Source organism: Phascolarctos cinereus, unplaced genomic scaffold (genome assembly GCF_003287225.1).
Source record: "Phascolarctos cinereus isolate Bilbo 61053 unplaced genomic scaffold, phaCin_HiC Scaffold_726;HRSCAF=1367, whole genome shotgun sequence".
NCBI lineage: Eukaryota > Metazoa > Chordata > Mammalia > Diprotodontia > Phascolarctidae > Phascolarctos > Phascolarctos cinereus.
In genome coordinates this window covers 37,725,471-37,753,304 of record NW_027556098.1, presented here as the reverse complement: position 1 = coordinate 37,753,304, position 27,834 = coordinate 37,725,471, and the positions used below count along the sequence as shown (strand labels likewise).

General features: G+C 34.1%; 1 protein-coding gene across 2 annotated transcripts in view; it reads right to left on the bottom strand.

Annotated features, from left to right (window-relative positions):
• The window catches only part of LOC110212802 (multidrug resistance-associated protein 1-like), a 102,462-nt gene that overhangs the window by 17,954 nt on the left and 56,674 nt on the right, over positions 1–27,834 (bottom strand). For both annotated transcript variants that reach the window (XM_020992883.2, XM_078146466.1), the window contains exons 17-21: positions 18,164–18,224; positions 17,647–17,866; positions 12,732–12,886; positions 11,154–11,309; positions 8,767–8,966 (exon numbers count right to left, since the gene is read on the bottom strand). In XM_020992883.2, coding sequence (XP_020848542.2) covers positions 8,767–8,966; positions 11,154–11,309; positions 12,732–12,886; positions 17,647–17,866; positions 18,164–18,224 — 792 coding nt within the window. The remainder of the gene's footprint in view (positions 1–8,766; positions 8,967–11,153; positions 11,310–12,731; positions 12,887–17,646; positions 17,867–18,163; positions 18,225–27,834) is intronic.

Sequence of the window (27,834 nt, the reverse complement as noted above, 5' to 3'; positions counted from 1 at the left end):
TGCTTTTGACCCAACTCATTAAAAAAGAAAGAAAATTAAAATCTATCTTTGTTAGATATTCTTATTACGAATTTAATCAACATCAATAAACATGGGTGCTTCAATATAAAGTGAAAAACAAATAGCATGCTATGAAACTGAAGTTCTGTTATGTGTAATTTGGGTTATTTTCTTCTATGCAGTTTTTTTTTGCAATTATAATTTTGGAACAATTTGTTTATACTTCAAATTGAAATTGAGCATGATAATTCCAACACTGCCTGGCTTATCTGTGTGCCCTTCCTTTCTGCTCTCTGTATTTTTAAAATAACTCATTGACCTTTATTTTCTCTCCTCTTCTTTCTCTTCTCCTCCTCTCCTCTTCTTGCTTCTTTCTTTTCTCCTTTTCTGTCCTCTCCTTTGTTCTCCATTCTGTCCCACTATCACAATTTACATACTCCTCTTATTTCTCTCCTTCCTTTCCCTGCCCCCAACCATCCCCCAAAATAAAAATTTAGGTTCTTCCTTATAAACAGATATATAAGATAATATTAAATAATATAAAATTAATTCACACATTGGCCGTGTCTGGAAATGTTTCATTTTGCATCTCCATTTCATAACTTCTATGCCAAGAAATGGGAAGCATTATTTATCATCTGTCTTCCAAAGTTGTAACTGGTCACTGCTTTGATCATAATTCTTAAGTATTTTCAGAGTTTTTCTTGCAATATTGCAGTCATTGTATAATATGTTCTAATTCTACTCACTTCATTATATATGGGTTCCTAAGAGTCCTCAGATTTTCTCTGATCCTATCCCTTGTGCCATTTTTAATAGCAAAAAATATTCCAATTCATCCACATACTATAATTTGTTCAGCCATTACCCACTTTGTTTCCTGTTCTTTGCTATGAGAAAAAAAGGTGATGCTATAAATATTTTTGTACATATAGATTCTTTCCAAAGGTGTGCTGCAGCCAGTTCATACCAACTTGTGAGATCTGATGGTCAAATTTTCACTGCGAACATTTTTATACCTTGGAAATAAGTAAATACTAAAGAATGGACTTAATTTGTTAATTTTTATTTTCTAGACTTCAGAATAAGTTGGGAAAATGTTAATAATGCAGATTAAATTTAAAAGTGTGTCATGTATTTATTTTCATCCGAGAGAGCTACTTATTAAACAGTTATCAGCAGCAATGGTCTTTTACCTCTTTCTTTGGTCTCTTTGAGGTATAATATTAATAGCAGCATCACTGGGTCAAATTCTTACACTTTGGAACTGTGGGAATTGAGTAAACCATACTGATTCCATCTTGTGACTCAGTTCTGTATCTAGCTTGGTTCCCTTTCTATTCAATTATGAATCCAGAGACAAGCTGAGGAGGCCTGGTCCTAATTTGTTATGCAATTGGCATGCATTGCTTAGTAAATCCATATGCTCAGAAGCTTCAACATTTGTTTCCTCAGTTATTTCAGTTATCACCCATCATAGCATTTTTTAAATAAATTTTTATAGATAGTATTGTTAGTTTTGTTATTTGCCTACCTTTATGTTGGTACTCCCAGTTGTTTTCTGCCTTTTGTGATTATTTTTCATTCTTGCTAATAGATTTTGTTGATAATATAAAGAAATGCTGATGATTTGTGGATTTATTTTGTATTGTATTATTTTCCATTTTTATTTCTTCCATTTCTTTTTCTTGCCTTATAATCTTTTCAACAAAAAGGGTGTTGTATTTTATCAAAAACCTTTTCTTTATTGATATAATTATGAGTTTTAGATTATTTTTGTTACTAAACATAGGACATTATGTTTATTGTTTTCTTGATATTGACCCAACCTTGAATGCCTACTATAAATCAATCTTGGTCATAGAGTATAATCTATTTACATTTTATTATAATCTCTTAACTAATATTTTAGTATCCATGTTCATTATGGATATGAGACTATAACTTTCTTTGTCTACTTTATCTCTCCCTGATTTAGGTATCAGGACCACATTTGTCTCATAAAAAGAATAGGATAGGATCTATTCTATCCTATGTTAGCAGACACGCAATTTTAGAATTAATTATTCTTTAAATGTTTGGTAGAATTCAATTGCAAATCTCTCTCTTTGCATCTCCCTCTCCATTTTAAGAAATTCTGTTATGGCTTATTCATACCTCCACCTGAGATTAGGTTATTCTTTGGTTTTTGTTTGGTTAATTTAAGCATTTTATATCTTTGTAAACATTCATGCATTTTGTATCACTTTTATTGGCATATACATGGGCAAAATACTTTCTAGTAATATCCTTTATATTCTCTTTGTTTATTGTGAATTATCTACTTTCATTATTGAAACTGACAACTTGATTTTCCTCTCTTTTTAAACAATCAAATTTTAAGATTCTATGCATTAGTTTTTTTTTTAACTAGCCACTAGATTCATGTATCTTTTAAATAGGTTTTTGTTTTCAATTTTAGGTTTGAAATTTTTTTTTTACTTTTTGACATCTTTTGTTATTTTTCTATTTTTTTATTGCATGCTCAGTTTATTGATCTGATTTTTTTCTCTCTTTTGTTGATGACAGTTAAGAGATATAAAAATTTCCCTAAGTATTGATTTGGCTACATCCCAAAAGTTTTAATATATTGCCTTATTGTTTTTTATTTGATCCATCAACCTGTACAATTAAATAATTTAATCTCCATTTTTATCTATTCTTTTGTTTTGTTTTTTTTTTTTCCAAGTGAGGCAATTGGGGTTAAGTGACTTGCCCAGAGTCACACAGCTAGTGAGTGTTATGTGTCTGAGACTGGATTCAAACTCAGGTCCTCCTGACTCTAGGGGCCACTGCTCTATCTACTGTGCCACCTAGCTGCCCTGGATCTAGTCTTTTTTTTTTTTTTCTGATATCAGCTATAGATTTACATTCCTATTAAACATATTTTCACATTAGTGGTGTCGTAAGTAAAAATTAAAATCAATAGGAGGAATCATCAGAAAGAGGAAACAAAACTCAACAGAAGAGAAAAAAAAATTAGTAATTCAACTTTCGCAGTTCTTTCTTTGGATGTGGACAGCATTTTCCATCATGAGGCCTCTGGAGATATCTTAGATCTTTGTATTGCTGGGAAGGGTTAAGTGGATCTATTTTTCAAAAGCCCTTCAGTGACTGTAATTTTTATTGTGTTGTGATCACTAAATGATGCTTTTTACTCTTTCTTCTTTTCTGCATTTATTTATGAGGTTTTAAAACCCTAGTATACAGTCAATTTTTGTAAATGTGGCATTCAAAGCTGAGAAAAATATGTACTTTCAATTTCCATTCAATAATTGTAAGCAATCTATCTTATATAACTTTTCCAAAATTCTATTTAAGTCCTTAACTTCTTTATTTTTTTATTTCTTCTATTTCTATTATTTCTATTTTTATTAGATTTTTCTGAAAATGCTAAAAGGGACAGATTGGGATTCCCAATTATTACTATTTTACTATCTATTTTCTCTTGCAACAGAGTTAACTTTTCTTTAAAGTACTTAGATACTATGCAATTCAATGTATATATTTATCAAATATTGATATTATTTCAGGACCTAAATGTCCAATCATCATAGAGTTTTCTTGCTTATATCTTTTAAGTATGCACATTTAATGTTGCTTTGTCTTTGATCATGACTATTACCCCTACTTTTTCTTTATTCATCTGAATCAGGGGTCAGCAAACCATTGCAAAGGGCTAAATCCAGCTTTTGAGTTAAGAATGTTTTTTACATTTTTAAATAAAATAAAACTTTATTTAAAAATGTAAAAAAAACAACAACAACATTCCTATAGGCCATACAAAACAGGTAGCCTACAGACTGTAGTTTCACAACTATGTATCTAAAGCATGACCAGTTCTGCTTTGGCCATTCATTTAAGTCTCTTTGAATGCTTATGTTTTTATAAATGACATTTTGTTGGATTCTACTTCTAATTCATTCTATTTCTTTCTTCCATTTTACGGCAGCTAGGTGTCATAGTAGGCAGCTAGGTGATGTAATATGTAGAATTTAGAGTCAGGAAGGTGAGTTCCAGTACTGCCTCAGACAGTATTTAGCTCTTGTGAGCTGCAAAATTCCAATCATCAATAAAACACCACTGAGGCAGGGATCTGAGTTGTAATTGATCTATTTCAGAGACCAGTGATCCTAAAGCAATCAGATCTAAGATCTTCCTCATGGCCTAGGATCATGATGATTAGGACTGAGGAATTTTATAGACCTAAGAAGAGTCTCTGGGAACTCCTGTAGTCCTTGGGAGGGTCCTTCTAAAGTGTGGAAACTCCTATGATTGGTTATCCTTCAAAAGCAGAGAAGATCCCATAGTTGGATAAGGGGAATGTCCATCAGTTATAACCATTTTGTCAACAGGTTTTTCACAGGTCCTGTTCTTGCCACTGGACTCAAATGACCCTGGAGGACAGAGTCAGGTTGATGACATTGCACAGCCCTGCCTCACTTAAATCCAATTTACTTGCAAGTCAAGACATAAACCTCCTGATATCACTGGTCTTCTCTGAGAACAAAGGACAAACAACAACAGCTTCAAAGCATCAATTAAAGGCTGTCAATTGCCGGCTTCCTCAGCAAGGGTTTTCTATCTGTCATATTAACAGGGGTTTTCCACAGCTTCTCAAATAATAGTGTTTGACTAGCCATTTCCTAGGGACCAAGGAAGTTGTGGTTTTGAAGCAAAAGATCACAAGGGAGTGGATGCTAACGATTCATGAGGGTGGAAAAGCAAATGATCCTTATTAGAATCACTTTGCTCAGGGTCAGGGGAGGGAGGGATGGTGGTTAGTGTAGCAATTACATTCTTAGTTGATAATATGAATCTATCTGGTAAATCAAGTACAATTAACATAATCATCAATCCGAGGTGGATTAATCAATCATAACTCTTATCCTAGTAGCATTAACTAACATAATTACCTGACTCTGAATTCTATTCTACTTAATTTACTAAAACAGTCACTGATAACCATCAAATCACAATGAACTGAATAAATGCTGATTAATTGAGTAGGGGTATCAAAATTATCTTTACATTGTGTAACCCTGGACAAGTCACTTAAACCCTCAGAACCTCAATTTCCTCATCAGTAAATAGTGTATAATAAAATAAGATAGTTATGGTCAACATCAAATGTTTCATATTTTGTAAACCTTAAAGTGCTACTATAAACATATTAGTTGTGATGATAATGAATGAATTCATCCCATTCATTCTCGCTATTATAACTGTTAGCAATGTATTTCCTTCCATAATAATCTTTTATACTTTTTTCTTTTTCACTCATGCCTCTCTTCACAAGGAAGAAGGTGCAAGAGAAAGTGGGGAAATCAGATCACCACTAATAATATTTATAGTGGTCCTTTGTCCTCTTTTCAACAAGCTCAGACTAATTCCTGGTACTTACAGTTTCTCTCTTTCTAATATTCCTTTTATAATCAACCCTGCAAAGGTGAAATTTGTCATATTTGTGACTGGTCCATCCCCAAGTCTACTCTCTCGTTTCCTACTTTCTTTTTTCTTTCTTTTCCTGTACCTTGTTGAGTTTACAATCTACGTTAAATTATTTGTTAATGTGAATGTGCATGTGTGTGTACGTGTGTGTTCATCCCTCCTTTATCTGGTTCAGATTCTTCATTTCTTTCCTAGTGTATTCCTTTTGCTATTCCTTTTCTTTTCTTCTTAAACCCAACAAAATAGAACAAAACCACAGCCAGGTCCTACATTAGTCTTTTCAACTCCATCATGACCTTTGATGACATTAGGATTCTGCAGAGATACTTTTAGTTTCTCCCCATATTAAAATGCAAACATATCATCATCCTATGGTCCTTTTCAATTGTGCACATCTATATGCCTTCTTACGGTTCTCTAGATTCCTACATTTGCATTTCAAAGCTTCTACTTTGCACTGTCCTTTTATCTGAAATGCTAAAAATCCTCTTTTTTTCTACTATAAGTCTATACTCAGTTTTTCAGAGTATATTATTTTTCATTATAAACCTTGTTTACCTTTTGGAATATTATATTGAAGCCAAGTCAATAGGCATTTATTAAGCTCCTACTATGTGTCAGGCTCTTTGCTAAATGCTGGGGACACAGAGAAAGTTAGAAATGCTCTTGCTCTCAAGAAGTTCCAGCTAATAAAAGATACAATATACAAACAAATATACCTACAAACAAAATATGTATAGGATAAAGTAGAGATAATCACAAAGTGAAAGGAGATGCATTAAGGGGGAATGAAAAAGTCTTTCTCACTAGAAAGTGAGATTTTAGATTCTGCTTGGAGTTCCTTGGTATTCAAACTCTTTTCTTATGGCTTCTTGGACTATTTTTCCTCTTTTTATTTGGAATATTTAGATTTGGGTTATAATAGTCTCGAATGATTTCAATTTAAGGTTTATTTCTAGATATGATTAATAATTTTTTTTTCTGTTTTCACTTTGCCCTTTGGGTTGAGTAGGTACAGAAAATTTTATGATTTCTTGAAATATATTTTTGTTTAATAGTGGTTTTAGGGAATACAATGATTCTTAAATTATCTATCCCTGACCTATTTCTAGGTCAGTTAAAAAAAACCTGTTATTCAGTTGTGTTAAATTCTGTGACCCCATGGACCATACTATCCATGGGATTTTCTTGGCAAAGACAATGGATAGGTTTCCCATTTCCTTTTCCAGTGGATTATGGCAAACAGAGGTTAAGTTACTTGCCAGGGTCAGTCACACAACTAGTAAGTGTGTAAGGGTGGATTTGAATTCAGGTCTTCTTGACTCCAGGGCCAGTGCTCTATCTGCTGAGCCATCTAGTTCTCCAATTTTTTAAAATAGTAGATATCTTTTAGTCTATTTTTTCCCATCTCTTTCCTTTTTTTTTCTAATTTTTCTTGTTCTCTCACAAAATCACTGAGTTTTTTTTTCTATTCTGTTCCATAGGGAGTACAAGCAAGGCTTTCCATCTTTTTTTCCACCTACTCATTCTCCTTTCAGTTCCTCCCAAATACTCATTTCTAATTTCATGTTTTATCTCTTGCTTTATTCCTTCCACAAATTTTGTAGCCCTTAAAGTCAAACTATTTTTCCCTTTGAGTCTTTGCTTATAGATATGGTCTGGGTTTACCTCTTACCCCAGACCATTTCTTCATTGTAGGTGGTATTTTCTGTTTACTCACATCTTAGCATTTGCTCTTCATTTGTGGTTTTGCAGGGAATATAACTTTCATCCAGCCCTATTGGATGGGTTGGATAGAACTTTTCTGGTCTAGTCCTCTCTCTGTAGTTTGGATGCTTCAGTCACTACTGCATTGGACATGTAAGGATGGTATTAGCCCTTACCTCTTGGCCCAGTCTTTGGCTCCTATTTTAGTTTCTTTATGGTCCACTCTGGATGCTGGTTTTGGCCAGACCTTATTTTCTCCCTGTACTCCCTAATCAGGAGTTGGTCCCATCTCTTCCCAATCTCATGAAAGGACTTACAGAAAAAGCTGGAGATTAAAGTGGGTTTCTGCTTTCCTACCCTGCTGTGACCTGAATTTATCCCCTCTTTGGCCGTCATTCCCAGTTCTCTTGGGGAGTACACTGCTAGACCTTGTTTTCCTACCGAGTAATATACCAGGGCTGCTTCTGTCCCTGCTTCTGTTATGAAGAAGGGCCAGTTTTTGGATCGGGCTTCATGTCCCAAGTTACTGTTCCTTACAATGCTTTACTATACTACTCAGAATGCTGGCTGGGTAGATTAAGTCTGGCTCATGTTCATTCTAGCTTCTCCTGCTATCTCTGCTGGCTTCTGATCTGTTTTCCTTTATTTGTGCTATCTCCTTTCCCTCTCTCCCCACTAGCACCTACTTGGTTTATCTGACATGCTGCTGGTTTCCTTGGTGCAAACCCTTTACCCACCTCCATAGGTTTCAGACCTTATTTGTAGAATTCTGGACTGGATGGAAAAGCTTACTTCTGATTCTTTTCAGTTTTCTTAATCATTGGTCTTTCAGGGGTTCTTTTCAAATATCTACTAGCGTTTATACAGAAATCTGGGCTTCTCCAAGACCTTTCATATTACCAACTTAACCAAAAAATGTCAAAAATCCATCTAAAGGCTTTTTACATTTACTTAAAAATACATCATCTTGGAAAATAAATACCTCTCCAATTTATATGTTTTCCAATAAACGAGAACAGAAAATAAATAAAAGGGAAGAATGTGTCCAAGTACTGTAAAAATAACTCATTTTATTACTCTCAATGTGAGTTTAACATCAAAAGAAGTTTATTATACTTTTTATATTACATTCTATAATCTGACTTACAAGTATAAAAACATACTATAGAACATCATTAGTGTTACTAATATCATTAAACTTATTCTATACTTTGACAAAAACCTGATCTATGTTTTCTTCCTATTAAGCAGAAAGTAAATTCATTTTTGTATTTTATACAGTATTTTAACATATCCTATATAGTATTTATATATAGTCTACTATATATTTTATATAGTATTTTATATTTCATATATTTACAGTAAATACTACAAAATAGAGTAAATGTATTTTTCTTAATTGTGTAATCATAGAATTTGGAAATAATTATAGCTTTAACATTCAATATTTTTTAAAATTTTATTATGTAGAGTGTAAACCTTTATTCTATTTTTCCAGATGGTAGAAAAGATGACAAATAGGGAAAAGATTTGTAGTAGATTTAGGTAGATGTGATTGTCCATCCTTACCTGTTTGAAATGATATTGTTGTAGAAGCAAACCAAATGCTCATTGACAACGTCTCTGTTTTGGCTGATGAACCTCTGCTGGTGTCCAAAAGCTCGTATTGTTGATACTCCTGCCAAAGTTTCACTGAAGTGTGATATAATAGGAGAACGGGACGCTCCTGCTAACCTCCGGATTTGTCGAGAACTTGCAATGTAGTATCTCTAATAAGAACCCAAAAAGTGCAGATTACAAATTGGCAAAAACAAAACTGGTTTTTGACATCAAAAAAACCTGAAAGAATTCATTTGAGATACTAGCTTTGCCCAAAGGTTCATTATTAAGCAAGATATTATTTCTATACTCCAAAAAAATATATTTTTTGTGCTTGCCATATAGAGGGTTTTGTGCAAAGAATCATGCTATTTTTTTTTCTTTTTTGGTAAGGCAATTGGGTTTAAGTGACTTGCCCAGAGTTACACAGCTAGTGAGTGTTATGTGTCTGAGGCCAGATTTGAACTCAGGTCCCCCGGCACTCTATCCACTGCACCACCTAGCTGCCCCTAACATTTCCCAATCATATATATATATATATATATATATATATATATATATATATATATACATATATATATACACACACACACATATATATGTATATATATATACATATATATGTATATATATATATACACATACACACACATATATATATACACATATATATACGTATATATACATGTACATATATACATATACATGTATATATACATATATATATATACATATACATGTATATATATACATATACATGTATATATATACATATACATGTATATGTATATATACATGTATATGTATATATACATGTATATGTATATATACATGTACATATATACATATACATGTATATATACATATACATATATATACATATACATGTATATATATATACATATACATGTATATATATATATACATATACATACATACACACACATACACACACACACACACATATATATATTGTGGGGGGGTGAGGTAATCAGGGTTAAGTGACTTGCCCAAGGTCACACAGCTAGTAAGTGTCAAGTGTCTGAGGCTGGATTTGAACTCAGGTCCTCCTGACTCCAAGGCCAAAGCTTTATCCACTGAGCTACTTAGCTGCCCCGAATCATGCTATTTTTAAATGCTTACAAAGACCTTAGAGTTCATCTAGTTTAAACCTCTTAATTTACTAATTAATAAAATGAGACCCAGAGATATTAAATAATTTACCAAAGGCCATAAAAGGATAGTTAGTGGAGAAGCCAGAACCAGAACCCAGGTCTTCTAAGTGCTCAACAAGGCATGGCTTCTAGACCCCCTCATCACTCTAGTTACTTTTTTCTGGATGAGTTGTGGGTAGTTACCCTCCATTTACACTACAGACAGTTCCTCTCTCATCATCTCCCACATCAAGTCTCTCTTGTCAATAGATGCTTTACTGTGCTTTCCCCTTCCCCCCAAATATTTTAAGGTCTTCATAATGAAAGAGTAATTATTCTCTGCCTGACTCCAAAGTTCAGAACTGGAAGGTGGAATTTGTTAGGAAGTGAATTTAGTCTAAATGTTAGAAAGGGGTAGCTTTCCCCTCATTTGAGGTCTTCAAAGTGAGGTTGGGTGACTACTCATTGGAGATATTGCAGAATGGATTCTCGCTTAGATGTGGATTGAATTAGGTGGTCCCTGAAACTGCTGTGAATGCAGAGATTCTGCAAGTCTTACCCACTGCCCCAAGGCTGTTAATTTTTACAACTCTAACGTATGTATATCCCAGTATAGTTAAGCATACAGTACCTAATTACTTCTATTAGAGGACAGAAGAAGATGGCACAGATTTATTCCAGCAAAGAAATGTCTACAGAACTACCCTTAGGCAAAATTTCAAATAAGTGAAGCATACCTTCAGCATCCCTATCCTTTATCAGTTAGATTCCATAGATCATTGAATAAGCATAAATATTGGAGATACATCTTTGGCTATGTGAGGCAAGCAAATATCTCCCAATTTGGAGAACTGGAAAAGTATAGGCCAGGACAGGTTCCCCACCCCCGGTCCAAGATAACCCTAGCATAACTCCATTACCCTTACCCCCTTCACATATCTTTTTGTTTTGAAACTCTCTATTGAAAATATAAAATTTATGCATTATATTTAGCCTTACATTATCCTCCTCCTATATTTTAAGATTCAAGAGTTAAATTATACTGATATATTGAGAAGAATTCTAGATACTTTGAGAATTTGTTTCCTTTCTGCTCTTCTCTTTGCTAAATTCTAAAAGAATCAGAGACCGAGGGGAATTTTAGTATCATTAATAAATTATGCATTAGTGAGATTACAGAGAGCTAAAGATCCACTGACTTACTTGTATAGTGAAATACATGAACACAAGGGGGATCACCACAAGAACGAAGAGTGGCAAAGCACCCACAATGACTAAGACGGTTCCAAGAACATCCAGCGTACAGTTCACCCAGGTCCGTAAGTAATAATGGAAACGCGCATCAATGATAAACATGTCCTGAAAAGTCAGGATATACATTGAGTTATTTCTCTCAGTACTTAAATTCAGCGTTTGGTATAAAGAAGGAGCATTAATTCAATGAAAACATTTTTGCCCATCATTCTTTTTGATGATTGACTACATTCCCTGTTCCTTTACACATCTTTTTTTTTTATTACTTCCTGCCTTACCTTATTCCCACCACCACAAAATAATAAGGCAAGGGATCAAATCAAATTTGTTCTTTGAAGTTTGGATTTGAAAATGTGACCCTCTAGGTCCTCAAGTGTGGCCCTTTGACTGAACTTCACAGAACAAATTTGATTCAGTCAAAGGGCTGCACTTGTAGACCTAGAGGTCCCATGAGGCCTCAAGGTTGCAGGCAAGGTAGGCTAGCTGAAGCATCAAGACACACTGGAAGAAAGAAAAGACATAGCAAATGCCAGGCAGGTAGGGATGCTACCACCACTTTGACCCTCAACAAGAGGGAAAAGAAATATATTGGGAAATGAAGGTGGTATAAAAACAAAAGCTATTAATAAAAATACTTATTGAGTAGACAAGGTACTTTGCTAGACCAGGGATACAGATAAAAATGCATCATTCTCTTCCCTGAAGGACTAACATTCTACTAGCAATCAATAATAAATTCTCTTGGAGATCTTACACTTTGAGATCTCTTATTTTTTGTAAAATTGTCTATTCTATACTACCATGCATATTTCTTTGTTTCATAATATTTTTTATTTTATTTATTTTAACATTCACTTAGAAAAATTTTGAGTTCCAAATTCTCTACCTTCCTCCAGACCCTCCCCCACCTATTGAGAAGGCAAGCAATATGCCACATACATTTTAAAAAGTGTTAACTAAAATCTCCCCAATTGAGCATACAAAAGTTCTCCTATGTTGCCTTTTTTTTTGTTTGAAGGTGAGCTTGAGTTTGTAAGACCATATTTAAAAGAGTATAAGGTCTGCCAACTTCTACAAAGCTAGCATGACATCATGCGTGGTTGCAGTGATAGATCAAATCTGCTTAACAAGAATCAGCTTAGTGAAGTACTTCTAAGTATGTAGCAGTTCACCATCAGTAGGATGACTATTATGTAAGGAATTCATTGGCCATGGCAGCTCATGAAACAAATCGAAATACAAAATGGTCCTCAGACCTATGTAGCCCCCTTTTATTTGTCAGTGTAGTGGGAAAGGGACAGAGGATGCTAAGAATCATATACTTTTGAGACTACATTTAAACTTCAATTTACCCACTGGTGCTATTAATTGATCCAATGACTGAATCATTTTCTTTCAGCTACTACAAGATTTTGAACTTGGAATATTACTGTTCTCTAGTGTTTGTTAACAGAGATTTCCAAATGAATCAACTTCAGATAAATTAGCTTTTCCTATACTAAGAGCTTTGCAATTTCACTTATTTACCTTAGTAAATCGGTTGATGATCTGGCCAATGGGATTGGTTTCAAAGAACTGGAATGGAAGATGCATCACACTGTCCAGCATCTGATGATGTAATGTTTTAGAAGCAGCAAAGGCTCCATTGGTTAGTATATAAGCTCCAAAACAGACCAGAAAACCTGTAAAATAATTTGTTAGAGAAAATCTCTTTATCTGACTAGGAAATATCACATAACTATGTTGAGATAAGCGCAATTTTGTGTTCAAAGTTCAAAGAAAGGTTTGTGGTGGACAGTTTTTTTTTAGGCTGGGTCATTTGCTTAAGGTGTGTTTATTTGGGTAAAACAAAATGTAAAGCAATCGGTAAAGGATATATTAGAAATAAACACAGTGCTTTTTATATAATTTATAATTTTTATTTGTTTAATATTTTATTTTCTCCCAATTACATGCAAAAATTAACATTTGTTTTTAAATTTTTGAGTTCCAAAAGTTGAGTTCATGAAAACATTTCCATATTACTAATATTATAAAAGAAAACATAACCCCCTCCCCCCCAAAAAAACTCAAGTAAAATAAAGAAAGCATGCTTCCATCTGTATTCAGACACCATCAGTTCTTTCTCTGAGAATGAATAGTATTTCTCATTGTAATCCTTCAGAGTTGTCTCGGATCATTGTATCACTGAGAATGGCTAAGTCATTCAAAATTCATCATACAATATTGCTGTTACTGTGTACTATGTTCTCCTGGTTCTGTTCATTTCAATTTGCATCAGTTTATGGAATTCTTTCCAGGTTTTTCTGAGAGCATCTTGCTCATCACTTCTTATAGCACAATAGTATTCCATCACAATCATATACCACAACTTGTTCAATCTCCTACTGATGGGCACACCCTGAATTTCCCATTCTTTGACACCAGAAAAGAATTGCTATACATATTTTTGTATGTGTAGGTCCTTTTCTTTTTTGTTCTTTTTTTTTTATCTCATTGAAGATATAGACCCAGTTATTGGTCAAAGGGTACGCATGGCTTAATACCTCTTTGGGCATAATTTCAAATTGCTCTACAGAATGGTTGAATTAGTTCACAACTCCACCAAAAGTACATTAATATGTCTCAATTTTCCCACATCCCCACCAATATTTGTCATTTTCCTTTTCTGTCTTTAGAATTGTTTTAATTTCCATTTCTCCAATAAATAGTGATTTAGAGCATTTTTTAAAAAGATGGCTATAGATAGCTTTGATTACTTCATGAAAACTGACTATTCATGTCTTTTGAATATTTATCAATTGGGGAATGGCTTTTTTTAGTATAAATTTGACTCTGAGTTCTCCACATATTTGAGAAATGAGGCCTCTATCAGAGAAACTTGCTTCAAAAATGTTTTCACAGTCATGATTGCTAACTATTTCCTTCTATCCTATTCCCCTCCCTCTGTTCATTCTATTCTCTCTCCTTTCACCCTATCCCTTATCAAAAGTGTTTTGCTTCTGACTATCACCTGCCCCAATCTGCCCTCCCTTCTATCACCCTCACCCTTCTCTTATCCCCTTCCTCTCTTACTTTAGTGTAGGGTAATATAGATTTCCATACCCAATTGAGGTGTATGTTATTCCCTCTGAAGCAATTCCAATGAGAGTAAGATTCACAGGCTACCCCTCACATGCCCCATCTTCCCCTCCACTGCAAAAGTTTTTTCTTCTCTCTTTTATGTGAGACAATTTGCCCCATCATTCCTCTTTCTTGTCCCTTAATTTTATTATTTTAGATATTATCCCTTCATATTCAACTCACACCTATGCTGTCTATGTACACTCATTCTGATTGCCCTAAAAATGAGAAAGTTCTTATGAATTATAAGCATCATTTTCCCATGTAGGATTGTAAATAATTTAACATTATTAAGTTCCTTATGATTTCTCTTTCCTGATTACCTTTTTATGCTTCTCTTGAGTTTTGTATTTGAAAGTCACATTTTCTATTCAGTTCTGATCTTTTCATCAAGAATGCTTGAAAGTCCTCTATTTCATTGAATAGCCATCTTTCCCTGAAGGATTATACTCAGTTTTGCTGGGTAGGTGATTTTTGGTTGTAATCCTAGCTCTATTTGTGCTCCAGAATATAATATTGCAAGCCTTCCTATCCTAGAAGCTGCCAAATTTTTTGTTATCCTGACTGGCTGCATGATATCTGAATTGTTTCTTTCCAGCTTCTTGCTGTATTTTCTCCTTGACCTGGGAGCTTTGGAATTTGGCTACAATGTTCCTGGGAGTTTTCATTTTGGGATTTCCTTCAGGAGGTGATCACTGGAGTCTTTCAATTTCTTTTACCTTCTATTTCTAGAATGTCAGGGCAGTTTTCCTGGATAATTTGTTGAAAGATGATGTCTAGGCTCTTTTTTTGATCATGGCTTTCAGGTAGTCCAATAATCTTTAAATTATCTCTCCTGGATCTATTTTCCAGATCAGTTGTTTTTCCAATGAGGTATTTCACATTTTCTCCTATTTTTTCATTCTTTTAATTTCGTATTATTGTTTCTTGAAGTCTCTTAAAGTCATTAGCTTCTATTTTCTTAATTCTAATTTTTAAGGAATCATTTGCTTCAGTGAGCTTTTGTACCTTCTTTTCCATTTGGCCAATTCTACTTTTTAAGGACTTCTCTTCAGTGAACTTTTGTATATCTTTTTTTCCTTTTGGTCAGTTCTGTTTTTCAAGGCATTCTCCTCCTTGCATTTTTCTACCTCTTTTACCATCTTGCCTAATCTATTTTTAAGGCATTATTTTCTTCAGCATTTTTTTATGCTTCCATTAGAGGCATTGACTCTTTTTCATGATTTGCCTGCATCACTCTCATTTCTCTTCTTATTTTTTTCCTCTACCTTTCTTACTTGATTTTCAAAATCCTTTTTGAGCTCTTCCATAGCCTGAGACCAATTCATATTTTTTGGGGAGACTTTGGATATAAGAGCTTTGACTTTGTTATCTTGTGAATTTGTGATTTGATCTTCCTTGTCATCATAGTGACTTTCCATGGTCAGAATTTTTTTTTCTGTTGTTTGCTCATTTTTAAGTCTATTTCTTCACTTTAATTCTTTGCTAAAGTGAGGCTCTGTTTACAGTGTGGAGGGTGCACTGTCATAAGTTTCAGGAGTTTTGCACAGCTATTTTCAGAGATACATCGGTAAGTTTTGAGTTTTTCCAAGGTGGTATGATGTAAGGAGTGGTGTGTTTACTACTCTCCTGGCCCATACTCTGGTCTATGAGTGACCACAAACACTCTTTTCTGCCCTGGAACTGTGACGAAGGTCCCCACTCCACCGATGCTGCAAACTGTGCTGTTCTAGTGCTCCTCGTCACCCTGTGACTGCCACCCAGAGACTGCCACCCAGATCTGAGTTTGGGCAAAGCAAGGTCTTGCCCTCAGTAACTGTAAAGTGTTCCCTTTAATCTCCTTCTGACCAATTTTTGACACCCTGCCCCACCCATCTTCTGTGGTCTGAGAGCTCGAGAAACATCCATTGCTGCTGCAGCTGACTTAGTGGCTCCCAAGGCCTGTTTCTCGCTCACTGGAGCTGGAGCTGTGCTGGTGTGGCTTGTGTTGGACTGTGCTCCACTCTCACCCAGGTATGTCAGGTCTTTCCTGTCAACCTTCTAAGTAGTCTTGACTGGAAAATGATTTCACCCCATTCTTTTGTGGTTCTGCCACTCCAGAATTTGTTTTAGGGCACTATTTAAAGGTGTTCAGAGAGGTTCTGGGGAGAACTCAGGTGAATCCCTAACTTTTCTCCACTATCTTGACTCTGCCTCTCTCAAACACAGTTCTTTTCTGTCAGGTTTTTACCATTGCATTTTAACAACTCCACCAGGCCATGGTTGTCCATGCATAAAGATGAATGACTAAAATTATATGTTCAGATCATAAGATTTAGAATTAAATGGTGTTTAGACATAGTGCAATTCAACCTCTTAATCTTTCAGATGAAGAGATTGATCCAGAAAAATAGTATGTAATAGAATCAGGATTTAAACACAGTTTATAGGATAATGGGTTTGAAGCCAGAAAGGACCTTCAAAACTATTACATTCCTCGCCCTTATTTTATAGATGAGAAAATGGGGCAAAGAGGTTAAGGAACTTCCCCAGGGTGACACAATTGATACACAGTCTCTAAGGTGGGATTTGTACCCAGGTTTTCTTGAATACAAGTCCAGCCTTCTGAACCCAAATAAAATACTTCCTTTTATGTTATACCTGTAATTGCCTTACAGAAAATGCATCACTATTTCTAGTTCCTGAAACTTACTCTGCCTACCCTGAATTAAGACTGAATTGATTTTTCTGACTGTTGTGTCTTGGTTCACTACCAAGCACCCTTAATCAGCTCCATCTTTTCATTTTAGCAGTTCAAAAACTGTGGGTTTCTTCTGTCTTGCTCTCATCCTTAAAAACTGTTATTTGAACTTCTCTCTGGATTATACATAGAGTGGCTAGTCTCACTGACTGTCCTCTGCATGCTCCACCCTTGTTATAGTAATTGGCTCTTGGCCCAGCCACCTGACTGTGGTAGATTTCCCCAACACCTAAGATCATGACTTATACCCTTTCTAGAATCTGAAAATGTCATTAGATGCCCAAACTATTAACCACATTATCAAATATAATCAACTTGACTATTCATGATAATGTAGGATAAAGTTAGATGGATTAGCTGACCAGTATCATGGTCTAAGAGGAGGGCAAAATGAGAGGAGAGGGAGAAACAAAGATCAACATACATTCCTTTCATTTTTTTAAGTTACATAGTCTCCATCATATAGAATTGATGCATATAAATATAAGAAAAGACATGGAAACTATTGGATCACTTTTTATTGAGACAGTATAGCAGGAGAGATAAGTGAAAAAGTAAACCATTCCCACTTGTTCCTACCTTGTATTAATCCTAGTAACCCATAGACATTAAGTTTATGATTTCTTAATTGTTTCCATTCTATGGTATCTTTAGCTTGCTTGGCTTCTTTAGTCCAGGTGCTTAGCCATAGATTTTGTCCTATGCTTGCTAAATTCTGGCCTAGGTAAGTAGCAACACATAGCCACACCCAGAGCCAGCCAAAAGCTTGTAGGTATTTCACAATGCTGGAAAATTTTACCTAAATGCAAAATGGCCACAAGAGATTGATTAGTTATTAAAAGGAGATTTCAAGTTAGTGGACTACTAATGTTAAATTATGGATTAATATCAATGAGAAATAAAAAAAAATTAGCTAAATAGCATGTAATTTCAAACTACTATTAAAATATTTATAAATTCAATATTAATTGATTTCATTTGAATGATGAAATGGTAATTGTAATAGTGCTAGAGGTTCGTGAGAACTCTATGAAGCTTTTAGTAAAATGCATAATCTTATAAATGGGTAATTTAATAAAAATATAGCAATGCTTACACCACCAGTTGGGATTTTTTCTTTCTTCATGAAGAAATTTTTTTCTTGATCCAAAAAGAGGCTGAAAAAGGAAGGTGGGCTTATTTTTAGTTTTTGTATCTATATATTATATCACATGTGATATTTCATATCACAGGTCACTCAGAAGGTGCTCCTCTGTGTTTGAAAACCAGCCTTAAGCCAGTACCCAATGAAACAACAGGGCTGAACAATAGGGACAAAAGCAATAACCAGAAACATAAACTTATTTTAAAGTCTATATAAAAATTTACTTTAGACACTGAATTGTGGAATCCAGGTAATTCTGGGTTCTTGAAGATCACACCAGTAGATTACGGCAGTGGAACACATGTGCAACAGCTTCAAGTTTGACATTCGCTACATAGTCTATCTGTTTCAGAAATAGTCGAGCTAAGTTTGAAAGTAATTATTACCCTAAGGTTGACTGTAAGATGATAAATTTTACTGACCATAGAACACACAGAACACCCACACCCAAACCCTCCCCCCACCCACAACCACATTAAGAATTGCATAGTTTTTAAACTGTCTACAAGCATTAACTTAACTGTTGATAGTCTCAATATGTTATTGCTGTCCAGTGACTAGCCAGTTGACATACTACTAAAGCAACATAATTTTGTATCTTGACATTCTTGATACAAAAAGAGCCAGAAGAAACAAAAAGTCAAAGCTAAATGAGAAATGGCTGTCAAATTCTCAGAGAGTGAGGAGCTAGCGGAGTTAGTTTTATTGCACAGAAAGAGATGACAAGAAATAGTAGACTATAAGTTGTTTGAAAGCAGGGACTATGTCCATGAAAAAAGTAATTGGGAAAATATCAGTAACTTGGAACTATAAGCCTGTTTTCTCATCTTTTAAAAAATAATTTATAAATGTATCAAAGACAGCATTGCTTAGTGGATAGGGTGATGGGCTTTGAATTGAGACGATCTGAGTTCAAATGTTACCTTTGATATTTACTAGTTATACTGCCTAAAGAGTCACAACTTCAATGTGCCTCAGTCAACTCTCTGGACCTATCTAGTAAGTCATTGTGAGGTTGTGATATCCATTGAAAAGTGAATGAATGAATGAATAAAAAAGCACTTATTAAGCACTTACTATGTAAGAAGCACAAACAAAAATATAACATTCTCTGCTCTTGAGGAACTCAGATTTTAATAAAGGAAGATGATATAGTCAACTACAGGGTGGATGGCAAGGTCCAGTGGTCCTTAGCATTTAGGGTCAGGGCAGAAGGAATTAACAGAGAAAATTTTCAGACTGAGAGTTTCCCATCCTGACAAAATCATGGATCCTTCAGATGTTTGCATATGGTGGGCAATCCTGATGAAGTTAAGTGAAGAAAGCAGGCAGGCTTTCATACTTTTCTATAGCAACTCTTTATGGTCACTCAGTTGACTGAAAGCTACTGAGCATAGGAGATCTCACTCTGCTTATTGTCTTATTGTTTGATGACTCTAATGAAAGCATTTCAATAGAGATGACTTTGTTAGACAATTTTGTGATGATTTGTAACTTGAGATATAACATGAGTCCATGTAATAATGCTACTATGCCTTTGAAAAATAAGTGATAACTCTAGCTACTTCATAGTAGTTAACTATTTTATGGTAAATAATATGTTAATTGCTTTGCTAGGATTTTAATGTACTAGTTATATCATGCTGATATTGTTTCACTGTCTTATATTTAAAGTGGTATTTGTAGGACCTTTACTACATCATGAGCTGACTTTTCAGTAATCAGTCAACAAACATTTCTAATTCAGTGACCATATTGTTACATTGAATATATTTTTGAATAAATAATCAGGGCATATATAATAAAGAATATTACTATCCAAAGTCTCTTTAGAAGTACATTTTCTTTGCAGAGATCAAGACTGCCCCTAGAAAATTATATGATTGCCATATAGTGTTTCTCTACTCTGTTGTCAAAATCCCTAGTAATTTATGGATAAGTATAAATGTTAAAATATAAATAATATCACAATGCAATTAAGATTGTATTTAATAAGGGACCACAGAAACAAATTAAAAACTAATTGGATCCTCAATTGATAAATGGTCAAAGGATATGCACAAGAAGTTCTTGGATGAAAAAATTAAAGCTATCTATATAGTTACATGAAAAAATCTCTAAATCACTATTGATTAGACAAATGCAAATTAAAACAACTTTTAGGTACCACTTTGTACCTATCACATTGACTAACATGATGTAAAAAGAAAATAATTAATGTTGGAGAAGATGTGGAAAAATTGAGAGACTGATGCTTTGTTGATGGAGTTGTGAACTGATCCAACCATTCTCGAGGACAATCGAGAGCTATGCCCAAAGGACAATCAAAATATGTATACCCTTTGATCCAGCAATACTACTACTAGATATGTATCCTAAGAGATCATAAAAAAGTGAAAAGGACCTACATGTATAGAAATATTTATAGCAGCTCTTTTTATGGTGGCAAAGAACTGGAAATTGAGGGGATACCCATCAATTGGGGAATGGCTAAACAAGTTGTGGTAAATGTATGTAATGGAATAATATTGTGCTGTAAGAAATGATGAGGAGGTGGATTTCCAAAAAACCTGGAAAGACTTACAAGACCTGATGCTAAATGAAGTGAACAGAACCAGGAGAACTTTGTACATAGCAACAGCAAAATTGTGCAGTGATCAACTATGATGGACTTCTCAGCTCTTCTCAGCAGTACAATAATCTAAGACAGTTCCAAAAAACTTACGATGGAAAATGGTATCCACATCCAGAGAAAGAACTAGAGAGTCTAAATGCAGATCAAAGCACATTATCTTACATTTTTAATGGTTTTCCCCTTTTGTTCTATTCTTTCACAACATGACTACTGTGGAAATATGTTTAACATGATTGCACATATATAACCTATAGCAGAATTCTTGCTGTCTTGGAAGGAGTGGGAGGGAAAGGAAGTAGAAAAATTTGGAATTCAAAATCCTATAAAAAATTAATGTTGAAAACTGTCTCTACATGTAATTGGAAAAAACAGTATTAAAAATATAAGGAAAAAAAGGAATACCCTATCCCTGGCTAGTCACTGCTATATTTACTCAGCATCATTCCTTTTTTTCTGTTCGTCATTGCCATACACAGACTCCATTTGTTATCATTTTGAAGGAAAAAAATGGATGCAATTGGTTTGAATTAAAATGAAGTAGAAGAAAAGTTGATTATGCAAGAAAACACAATTTTACTAAAAAAAAAGCTAATTGTATACTAAGCAACCTAATCTTAAATAATGAGTGGATTAAAGAAAAAATTATATAAACAATCAGTAATGTCATTAAAGAGAATGACAATAATGAAACAACATATATATGGGATACAGCAAAAGATTAAAAATTTATATCTCTAAATTCTTAAATCAATAAAATAAAGATCAGATCAATGAATTGAGTATGCAATTAAAAAAAAGGAAACAAAGTAGAACTAAAAACCCTGAATTAAACACTCAGTTGGAAATCCTAAAAATTAAAGGGCAGATTAATAAAATTGAGTGTAAAAACCCATTGAATTAATAAATAAAAATAGGAGTTGATTTTATGAAAAAAATAAAATACATAAACTATCGGCAATACAATTAAAAAAGAGAAAAACGAAAAACAAATCACTAGTATTAAAAATGGAAATAGTGAATATACCACTAACAAAGACAAAATCAAAGCAATTATAATTATAAAGTTATTTTGCCAAATTATATGCCAATAAATTTAATAATTTAAGTGAAATGGAAGAATATTTACAAGAACATAAACTGCCTAAATTTGCACAAGAGGAAACAGAATAAGTATATAGACCTTTTTTGAAAAAGAAATTGAACAGGCCATAAATGAGCTTCCTAAGAAAAAAAGTACCAGGACCAGATGGATTTAAAAGTGAATTTTATCAAACATTTAAAAACCAACTAATTCTAATATTAAATAAATTATTTGTAATAACAGGCAAAGAAGAGGTTTACCAAACTTCTTTTACGAAACAAATATGGTGCTGATTCCTACACCAGGAAGAGTAAAAGCAGAGAAAGAAAATTATTGACTAATTTTATTAATGAATATGGATACAAAAATCCTAAATAAAATACTTTGAAAAAAGATTACAACAATAGATTACAAAGATTATACATTATGACAAGGGAGCTTTATACCAGAAATTCCGGGATGGATTAACATAAGGAAAACTATAAACATAGTTGATTATGTCAATAATAAAAGTAACAAAAATCACATGATTATATCAACAGATGCAGAAAAAAGCATTTGATAAAGTACAACATTTACTTCTATTAAAAAATGCTTGAAAATATAAGTATAAATGGATTTTTCCTTAAATTGATAAAAAAAAAAACATTTACCTAAAACCACCAGCAAGCATTATTTGTAATGGGGATAAGCCTTCCCAATAAGATCAGCTGTGAAACAGGTACACCCACTGTCACCAATATCAATGAATATTGTACTGGATATCCTAGCCACAGCAATAAGAGAAGAAAAAGAAATAGAAGGAACCATAATAGGAAATGAGATAATAAAATGATATCTTTTTGCAAATGATATGATAATATACTTAGAAAATCCCAAAGACTCAACTGAAAAGATAGTTGAAACAACAATTTTAGCAAAGTAGCAAGATATAAAGTAAATCCACATAAATCATCAGCATTCTTCTATATCACCAACAAAACCATGCAAGAAAACATAGTAAAAGATACCCCATTTAAAACACTCTAGACAGAATAAAATACCTGGGAGTATAAAATTCCATCTGCCAAAACAAACCCAGGAACTATATAAACAAAATGATAAAAACCTTTAATACAAATAAAATCAGATTAAATAATTGGAGAAATACTAATTGTTCATGAGTAAGCAGGGCCAATATAATAAAAATGGAAATTTTGCCTAAACTAATTTATAAATTCAATGTCATCCCAATTATATTACCAAAAATATTACTGTTATAAAAAATAATAAAATTCATTTGGAAGAACAAAAAGTCAAGAACATCAAAGGAACTAATAAAAATATTAAGGAGATAGGGTTAGCAGTACCAAATCTTAAAGTATAAGGGCAGTAATTATCAAAATTATCTGGTATTGGCTAAGAAATAGAATGGTAGATCAATGGAACAGAGTAGAATACAATTTGTAGCAGCAAATGACTATAGTAACTTTGTATTTGTTTGTAAAGACTTAAGTTTTGGGGATACAAATCCATTAGATGGTAAAATTTGTTGAAAAATCTGGAAAGCAGTCTGGCAGAAATTGGGCATAGACAAATATCCTCCACCATCTACCAAATATGATCAAAATGGATATATTACCTAGATACAAAGAGAGATACTAAAAGAAAATTTGAAGAACATGGAATATATTACCTATCAGACTTACGAATAGGTGAACAATTTATGAATAAACAAGAGACAGAGAGTACTGGGAGGTATAAATGGATAATTTTGATTATATTAAATTAAAAACCTTTTGTGCAAATAAAACAAATGTAGCCCAGATCAGAAGGAAAGCAGAAAATTAGGGGAAAATCTATAGATGGTTTCTCAGATAAAGGTCTCATATCTCAAAAATAACTTTGTCAAATCTGTAAAAATAAGAGTCATTCCCCAAGTGATAAATGGTCAAAGGATATGAACAGGCAGTTTTTGGAGAAGAAATCAAAACAAGGTATAGTCATATGAAAAAATGTTCTAAATCTTTATTGATTAGAGAAATACAAATTAGAACAACCTTGAGATATCATTTTATACTTATCAGATTGGCTAAAAGAGTTGAAGGGGAAAGTAACAAATGTTGGAAGGGATGTGGAAAAATTGAGACCTTAATTCATTGGTGGTGGATCTGTGAGCTGATCCAACCTTTTTGGAGAGCAAAAATTGCCTATACCTTTTGACCTTGTAATATCACTACCCAGTCAATTTCAAAAGAAGATTAGGGAAAAAGGAAAAGAACCTATATGTTCTAAAATATTTATATAAGCTCTCCTTGTGGCAGCAAAGAACTGGAAATTATAAGGATACTCATCAACTGGGAAATGGTTGAACAAGTACTGATATGTGATCGTGATGGAATACTGCTGTGATATAAGAAATGATGAGTTCAGTGATCTTAGAAAGACATGGATAGACTTGCATGAAATAATGAAGAGCGAAACAAACAGAGCCAAAAGAATGTTACATACAGTAACAGCATTATTGTTTTAAGAACATCTTCGAGTGACTAAGTCATTTGGACTATTATAAATACCCAAATTCACTGCAAAGGACATATGAAGGAAGATATTTTCTGCATCCAGAGAAAGAATTCACAAATAGAAGTTTTTATAGAATGATTTCATATACATACATATATATGTGTGTGTGTGTATGTGTGTGTTTGTGTATATACATATATATGTATACACACACATATTTGTGTCTAATGGTAGCCATCTTTAGGACGGGGTAGGGAAGGGAAGAAAAAAAAACATGAAAATGTTTTTATATATTTAAAAGGAATAGTAAGTTGTATATCATTGAGTTGCAGTTTCACGTGCAATCATTTTTTTTTCTGTTCTATATTATGGAAATAATTGCTTTATTTTTTAAGTTCAGAATAAAATAAAATTTCTTAAAATCATTCAAAAATAAAGAAAAGAAAAAAGAAAAAGAAATAAAATATTATTAAAATTATTAAAATTAATTAAAATTATTTTTCTCATTACTTTTCCCTTCTTTTCTTTTCTGTCCCCCTTCCCTGCTTTGGAATCAGGCAATTTGTTTTGTTTGAGACAATTCTTTCTTTGGTATTGTCTTCCCTCTTTCAAGTTCCTCTCCCTATCCCATTTTCCTGTTGAGTTTGATATAATCCTACAGCAAATTTTTTGTGAGTATTCAACCATAATCTGTTTCAAAACCCTCCTCTATGTTTGTTTGCTCTTCCTCTCACAAATTCCAGTTATGAGAAACACGAAGTTCCATCCCATTTTTCCTCTGTTCCACACTGGTGAATTCCTTTTGTGCTCCCTTTGTTTTCTTTCCTCAAAACCCTCAGAACAGAACCAATCCACTCCCCAGGTGCTATTTTTCTTAACTATCTCCCTCAGTGCTCTCTGCATACCTTTGAGTTTCTCAAGGGATACTTGTTTCTCTATTAGGATTCTGGGGTTTGGTATGTGATGAGGGAATGCGAGTACTTCTGGTATGAAGGCTGTTAAGCCCTTTTCAAGGCTACTTTGCACCGTTAGTGTCCACCTGATTCGCTCAACTCTCACTTGTGGCTCCAGGAGGCTGTAGCATGTATAGCAGCCACATCCTGGTAAACTGTTTTGGCAGACAGGAATAATCAAGCTGAAGGTAACTGAGGGGTCTCAGATCCTTCAGTGAGTTAAGGGGCATCTATCCCAAGCATGTGAAGACTTCCTCTGATGGAATGGGTGGATGAGAACAATTTGTTCCGTGGCCAGAAAGGCAGCTAAAGCAGGTGCTGTGGGGCACTTATAGCTTGGTCAGACATCAAAGACCAATAGTCTTGACTTGTCTTGACACTGGACTTTGATGACTCTGGAAGAGAGTGTGAGGCCGACTTCTCACAACTCTGCCTCAATTTATGCATGAATTAAAATACATCACCCATTTTATTTTTACCTATCTCAAAGTCCTGCAAAGACATCCAAATGATGAAGCAGCAGGTGCAGCTACATTGGGAGCTGTAGTCACAACCCCACACATAAGTGGCCCAGGTCATAGGGTTGTCTTTTTACTGCACTGAAGTGGTATTTGGCAGCCCCCTGCGTATCTAAACAGCCTTTTTAAAGGACCCCACTGCTCATCTGCTGGTGTGAGGAAAGGGCCAGAAAAGGTACCTTAAAAATAGTCTTCTTCACCCAACCCTGGCCTGCTTACTGTGGCAGGTGGGGGATCCCACTCTGCGTCAAAACACCAAAAAAGGACAAAAAGTTTTGCAAAGATGATTCCATTCACCATTGGTACATGGATTGTGCACACATTTATAAGACAACACAAAATGTAGTAGACCTGAAAAAATGAATAGCTCTTGTTGCAAGAAAATTCAGCAGATAATTGCGTCCAAATAGCAGTTCTGAGTGAAACAAGGCTGGCAAATGAAAGCCAACTTTCCAAGGTCAGAGCTGGATATGTATGTTTCTAGAGTGGCTGCAGCGAAAGGAAGTGCCATGAAGCTGGTATATATGTATACCTACATATATATGCACATGGAATCCCTATTCCATAATCTAATTATAATTTCATAATCCAATTCATATGCTGTTCCCAGGTAGGAGGAGAAGGAAAAGGTTCAAGTACCAAATTCTTGATAAAACTGCTTAGCACCTCCTACAGTATTTAGTCTTCATTTGCATCAGGTTATTCCTAGTAACACAACTCAAGGAATCAAAGGATTTTTTTCTTCCATACTTCACTCCTAAATTAGGTTCTATGTTTAGATTACCAACAAATCCCACACTCAGGGATCTGAGACCAAATAATGAATCTAATCCCTGCATAACTGGCCTCGGTAATATGCTCAACAAGTAGTCATCCAGTCTCTTCTGCCTTGAAGACTATTAGTGAAGTGCAGCCCACTCCCTTCCGAGGCAGTCTATTCTACTTTGGGATAACTCTATTTGTTAGAAAGTTTTTTCCCTTGAACTAGCCAAAATTTGTCTCTTTGTAACTCCTACCCAATTGTTCCTAGTTTTTGCAGCTAGAGTAAAGCAGAATGAATCTTAACCCTCTTCCATGTAGAATCTCTTCAAATATATAAAAATAACTAAAATCTCCCTATCTCCCACCCTACCAGTCTTCACTTCTCCAGGGTAAACTTCACTAGTTCTATCAGTCAAACGTTAAATGGCATGATCTCAAATCTCTCACCAATATCCTCTGGACACTCACCAGTTTATGACTTTAAAATGTGGCATCCAGACCAGACACAACATATGGAGTCTCACTGGAGCAGAATCCAGTGAGGCTATCACTTCTCTAGTCCAGCCTTGGAAACATTCAGTCCTTCCTCACTGTACTTTTAATTAATTCTATTCAAGGTAAAAGTTGCCCCATAGGCATCTAAACCAGAATCTAAATCTTTTTATTCAAAATGGAGAAAAGTAGATTAGATATTAACGTAAATTTCTAGCTATTTGAATAAGCTTATTCAAACAGAGTAGCTCAGTGACTATCAGATCTCTACTATTATGTTGGAGGGTATATCTTTTTTTATTTTTAGGAAATGGAGTTAAGTGACTTGCCCACAGTCATACAGCTAGTAGCACCAAGTATTTGGTCTGAGGCCAGATTTGAACTCAGGTCCTCCTGACTTCAGGGTTAGTGCTCTATCCACTGCAGCACTTAGTTGCCCCTGGAGTCTATATCTTTAACATTAAAATTTTGAGCATGTTTATCAGTAACTTAGAGGAAGACATCAAAATCATGCTTATCAAAATTGTGATTGACACAGAAGTAGGAGGTATAATTAATATACTAGCTGACAAAACAAAGATTTAAAAATATCTAGGGTGGAACAATTGGTTGAAATGAAAAAGAAATTTAATAGAGATGAATTCAAAATTTCACATATGGGTTCAAAAAGATAAGCTACA